Raw genomic sequence first — 6,000 nt, 5'->3', positions numbered from 1 at the left:
GAAAGAGAAAGAGAAAGAGAAAGAGAAAGAGAAAGAGAAAGAGAAAGAGAGAGAGAGAGAGAGAGAGAGAGAGAGAGAGAGAGAGAGAGAGAGAGAGAGAGAGAGAGAGAGAGAGAGAGAGAGAGACAGAGACAGAGACAGAGACATACACACAGAGACAGAAAGAGACAGAGATAGACAGAGACCGAGACAGAGAGAGATATGAAAAGTGCAAAAGCACCCGGTGAGTCGAACCGAAAAAGAGTAAACACATACGGCACACACGCAAAAGGCCTCGTTCAGCATTCATACGTTGTTTCGAAAGTCCTGTATTATGACCCAAGTGAGTGATTCAACAGAGGCAATGCCCACTTTATTATATTTATTGAAGTGTTCAAAAATATTATTGGCTTGACCTGTTTGCATTCCAGTCTGAACCCCTGGCTCGTGATGTTGGGAGCCCAGGTTCAAATTCCACATAACATGTGTCTGTATATTGTCTAATATTGTCCTTCTAATTCATATAAAGATACATTAATATTCAATAATGTATTTGTCCAGCACGTGATATTAAATGTTCAAGCTCAATTATGAGTCTGATCAGTATAAAAAAAGCTATCATCCAATTATAAATAAGCATTTGATGATTTTTTTCTCGTTTTCTTCCACATGCTTTTCAATCTCATTATTCCCTCAACGTTTTCAAGACAGCTGTTCATCTCCATCTCAGATGGAGGTAAACCCCCATCCAAAACCATGATCTTTTCTACCCCTGTTAAACCACAACCTCCTGCTCCTCCCAAATTTCCACTTTTTCCTTCCTGAGCATTTACTTGTGTATCCATCTTATCCACCCCCTGCATTCTCCTCCTACCTCCCCTTACCCATATGCCTTGTTGTCCGTCTTCGTCTGTTTTGTCCCTCAGCACTGCTGTTGGCATTTCCCCCCTTCTCTTTCTGCTGTTCCCTTGGTTATGTTGCATCTTGATCTATTCTGTGTTCTATCTCTTCCACAAGCCTTGACTCTGTCTTATATTCCCCAAAACCACAAAAGACTGATTGTAAGGAGTATGGCGCTATTATACAAAAAAGTGACAAGCATTACAACAATGAAATGCAAACAGCATCAATGCCATACTCAAAGTGTTTCAGAAAACCATTCAACGAAAGACTAAAAAGAAGGAATTCTTAAGGTAAGATAAAATTTGCAAAGGTCTTTGATTTCCTCAGCTTCATGTGAATTATAGTGTTGGAAGACAGAGGACCTTTCCAATGTCAGTGATTGCATGGATCTTTACCTCCTCTCGAGAACTGAGTCGGCGCTGAGTTCCACGTACAGGAAACCCACTACCAAACTCGCCTGAATGAATGTCTGCACCATACTCCACAGTTACATCCTCCTCAATGGTGCTCACGAGCCTCCAGAACTCCTTCTCCACCAACTCTGGAGGCACCATCTACACACACGTGGGAGAATGAGAGGGAGAGTGACAGAGTGAGGTGAGACAGACAGACAGAGATTGACAGAGATAGACAGAGAGAGTGAGATAGAGAGGAAGAAAAACAAATACAGACAGACAGACAGCTGGAGAGAAAGAGAGTTTCGAAGCCCTTTATTACAAAGGTAAAACCAGAGAGTTGGTGTCAAAGCCACCCAATGCTCGCCTGTTTATACATTTATTGTTTTTAAAAGACTAGTCTAATAATATTTTTTTATAAAGCATTGCAGTGAAGTCTGATCCAAATAATTTTAAAGCAATACATGTATTTGTATATTGTAATCAGTAAACTAGTAGTAGTACACATATTAAATGAATGGCAAGCGTCTTGTATAAACATGTGGTGCCCCTGGGCAGCCTTCAGTAGTGGAGGCCCACCCTACCTTAGATTACTAAAAAGGTGACAAGACATATTTACAGTCATCCATAAAGTATATTTTTTCAAGAACAAAGAATCTGAACTTCTATATAAAATAGAGAATGAGATAATTTGAATATCTTATATCTGTTCCACTAACTACCAACTACCATTCAGGCACTCAGAAATACATTTTGCTTACAATATTTTTTTCATGAAATATGTGGAGGCTCCCTGGTTGTGGAGGCCCCTGAGCAACTGCCCAGCTTGCCCATGCCTAAATCCGGCCCCGAGTACAACCCGTCCCCAGCTCAGAACAAAAATAAAAAGTTTCACACCTAAATGTGACCTTTATTCCTAACACATTTACATAAATTACTATCAGTGCACCATAAATCTTTAAAACACTTGACTACCCATATCAATATGATAATCATGTTATAATTGCATATATGCAGATATCATCAAATAGATACTAAAAATGGGGGGACAAAAAAACCACCACCAACGAGAAAAACAACAAACTTGAATTTACAAAAAATACATCTAAGAAACATAAAGAGACTAGACGTGTCACTTATAACTGAGCCGCTATGCCGGGTACCTAACGCCACCCATGCAAATGGCAATTTCATCCCACGCCACACGTTGCAATGACGATGTGATCCTATTTTGTCAATTTTTTAAATCAAACTACATTTCTCATGGCGAGTCCGCCCCAAGAACTGCCACTTATAAACTGCAAGCAGCGGTTTCTACGTGGACCGTGGACACTTAAAAGCTGCGAGCCATGAGGAATAAAGTTTGATCATTATGGCATCATAGCTCACGCAGGTTGGCAGCTATATTGGATCAAAATAAAACGTTTTAAAATGTTTTTCTCTGGAACCACTTCACTGATTGAAGCAACCCTTGAAATATATCATGCACTACTCATGTGGAAAAAGGTGTGATCACAATGACATCATCAGTCATGTGGGTTGGCAGCCATATTGGATTGAAGGAATTGATTGAAGGAATTGAAGGAAACACTTCCAATCTTTTAAATTGCCCTTTTCCCCAAAAAGTGGAACATGGAGGAATCATCACTGTCTGAAGAGAACACAATACATTGTTTTTGAGGAGTAAATGAAAGCTCACGAAAGAACAGGTGAAAATCTGTCTCCTCGTCTGCCGCATCCCAGCCAACATAAAGTTGTAAAAAGTACAGATGACAATCCTCATGACTGCTCACTGATCAAATTGAACAAATACCATTTCTTAGAGAAATAGAAACAGCAGGTAATCACTGATGGAAGGAAGGAAGCTCCATTCAATCTCGCAATCTGCTTCCTCCAGTATTCATACAATATCTCAATAACGGCATGCTGGTATAGAATCGATAAAATAAAGAATTTTGGAAAATATGGTCCTGCACAAACTTCTTAGCATCATAAGAACCCTCTAAACGGCACACTCCTGTGCACGCCAACCACTCATAAGTATCTGTTGAAGCTCGGAGAGGCCGAGCAATACTGACTCGCTTCAAAGCAAGAAAGAAAAGCTCATATTAACACCTGCTTGTCTAAGCAAGACATTGGTGAGGAGACGCAAGGGCAGCACTTCAATATATACTCGTAATAGGCGTTTTATTACATCAGTCAAAAATAAATTATTTGGCTAGGGATGTGCACCGAGCTTTGGCCACTCGCATGTCAGTGCCTGCACAACACATCTGGCTTCAGCCAATGGTGGCCTTCGCAGAAAATATTTATCAGAAACTTCAGATTGCTAGTGGCCAGAGCTCTAGAAGGCTGGAGTGCAATGAATTTGTGCCAAAAAGATGGAATCATCAGGTTATCATGTACCATGCCTTCAGAGACAAGTAATGGAACATTCGAAAAGCCCATCACAATATTTTGCATGTAATATGAAGTACCCCAAAAATGTCTAAGTATTAGTTCTATCCCTTTGTCATAGTGACCCTCCTGGCAGAGTTGGGAGAGGAGGAGCAGACAAAGATGACAATGAGAGAGATGGTTCAGAGGCCACACGATGATACCAATTAACTATTGCAGATACGTTCAAACTATTAAGATAAGTTCAAATTTGCCAAGACAGCGAGATATCTCAATAACTGTCTAGGTTTGCACAACACAGAGATCAATCATCAGCATAAGCTGAAATAATTTTTGATTTGCCTGAAGATATGGACAACTCCAAAAATGAAGAGGAAGAAGAGCCAATAAGGGTTCGACAGCAACTGCACAATAAGCTGGACAGTAGACAACTTTGACAGATACACCGCTGAAATGGCAAAGGACGCCATCTAGACTGTTCGTGACTTGTAACAAATATGATGCATTTTTGCAAAGCATCTTCATATGAGAGATTATTTCTTTCCCACTAAGCCTGCTCTTGTCAACACTGAACAAAGCAAAAGAATGGTCTATGGTGTGAAAAGCCTTTTGTAATCAAGTAACAAGATGCCAAAATTATAAAAAGTACGATGACCAACCTTAAATATCCCACCAGAAGAATACTGTCACACACAGATCTCTGTCGGATACAATAATATTGGTCACTGCCAATCAGAAAATAAATGATTTTCTTCAAGCACATTGCTTGAAGCATTTTGACAATATTTTATAGTCTGGACAAAGCAAAGAAAAAGGCCTCCAATTTATAATCTGCAAATCACATTTTTAGGGAGGAGGCACAAGATGGCTTTCCTGCAGCTCAGGGGTAATCTCCCATGATCTAAGCTCCCTCACAACACCTCCAAGAGAGCAGGACCCAAAATATCCCATTTTTTATATAATTTTAGCAGGGAGTCCATCAAGTCTAAGAGCCTTCCCATCTTCATCAAGGTCCTTTCATGTTCCAGTAAGCTCCTCAAGAGAAACATCAGGATGAAGTTGACATTGCTGATTCTCAGAAAAATGAATGCCTAAACTCGGTGTTTGCTTCTAAATATTGTGTCCCAAACTCATCGCTTTCTGTACCCACCTTACCCAGTCACACCCAGCTGTTCCTGGACTCTGTGTCCTTTTCTCCTAACAAGGTGGAGAGCTTGCTGTCAAACCTTGACTCAGATTCTGCAACCGGTCCAAACGACATCAGCCCATATGTCCTTAAAAGCCTGCTCTGCTGCTCTTGCTCACTTTCTCCCTGTTCTATTCACCTTCTCTTTTGCTCAAGGCCATCTGCAATCTGCTTGGAAATCAGCAAACACTACCAGTCTGCATGAAAAAGCCGCAAAAACAGATCCCTGTAACTACGAACCAATCAGCCTACTCCCAATCATCAGCAAGGTCATGGAATCCATCATTGTTTCCAACATTATCCTTCCTCTTCTCTAATGGCTTGATTTATGATCATCAATTTGGTTTCAGACCAGGTCATTCTACCCTGGATATGCTGCTTCTGCTTTCCAAACAATGGATGGAGGTCCTAAATGCCAGACATGAGATCACAGCCATCTCCCTTGACATATTGTGAGCTTTCGATATGGTCTGGCATCCCACACTGCTCACCAAACTCTCCTCTGATGGTATCCAAGGCAATCTCTACTCATGGGTTGCGGACTTCCTCTCCTGTCGCAGTCAACGCATGGCTCTTAATAGCTGTCTCTCTCTCATCTCCTCTTCCCGTCCAGGTTGGAGTTCCTCAAGACAGTGTTATAGGCCCTGTGCTTTTTCTGGTTTTCATCAATGATCTCTCTGACTGGAAAATCCTCTTTATCTCTCTGCTGATAACTCCATCCTCTGTCAAACCATCTCTCATCCCTCTGATTGGTAGACAACAGCCTCTTCACTCTCTGCAGACCTAGATAAAATCACAAGATGGTCAAACACTTGTAACAAGTCTTCCAATCCTGATAAATCTCACACTCTCACCATGTCTCTCCAAAAGGATAGTCTGGAAAACTCTGCCCCCCCCCATCAACTTTTTCAACAATCCCCTTGAAGAAGTCCTTTCATTCAAGCTTTTTGCCGACTGGGCATCCTCTGCCATGCAAAGTCCTTCCTTGGCACACCTGAGCTCCAAACCACAGACGAAGCTTTCATCTGCAGCCTGATGGAGTGCTGCTCTTGCCTCACACTTTGCTTGGCTCCACGCTGTGGAAACCAAGTCTTTTAGGACCACTGGTATATCCCACGATGAAGCTGAGTTTTTAGGTCT

General features: G+C 41.4%; 1 protein-coding gene across 1 annotated transcript in view; it reads right to left on the bottom strand.

Annotated features, from left to right (window-relative positions):
* LOC147018120 (lysine-specific demethylase 5A-like) overlaps positions 1-6,000 on the bottom strand; it is a 140,405-nt gene that overhangs the window by 64,498 nt on the left and 69,907 nt on the right. The window contains exon 10 of the mRNA XM_085900072.1: positions 1,278-1,436. Within this exon, the coding sequence (XP_085756198.1) occupies positions 1,278-1,436 (159 nt within the window). The remainder of the gene's footprint in view (positions 1-1,277; positions 1,437-6,000) is intronic.

The sequence above is a fragment of the Eptatretus burgeri genome, chromosome 10, assembly GCF_056783735.1.
Source record: "Eptatretus burgeri isolate ZD-2024b chromosome 10, Ebu_testis_v1, whole genome shotgun sequence".
In the NCBI taxonomy this organism is placed as follows: Eukaryota; Metazoa; Chordata; class Myxini; order Myxiniformes; family Myxinidae; genus Eptatretus; species Eptatretus burgeri.
This window is presented reverse-complemented; position numbering and strand designations above follow the sequence as displayed.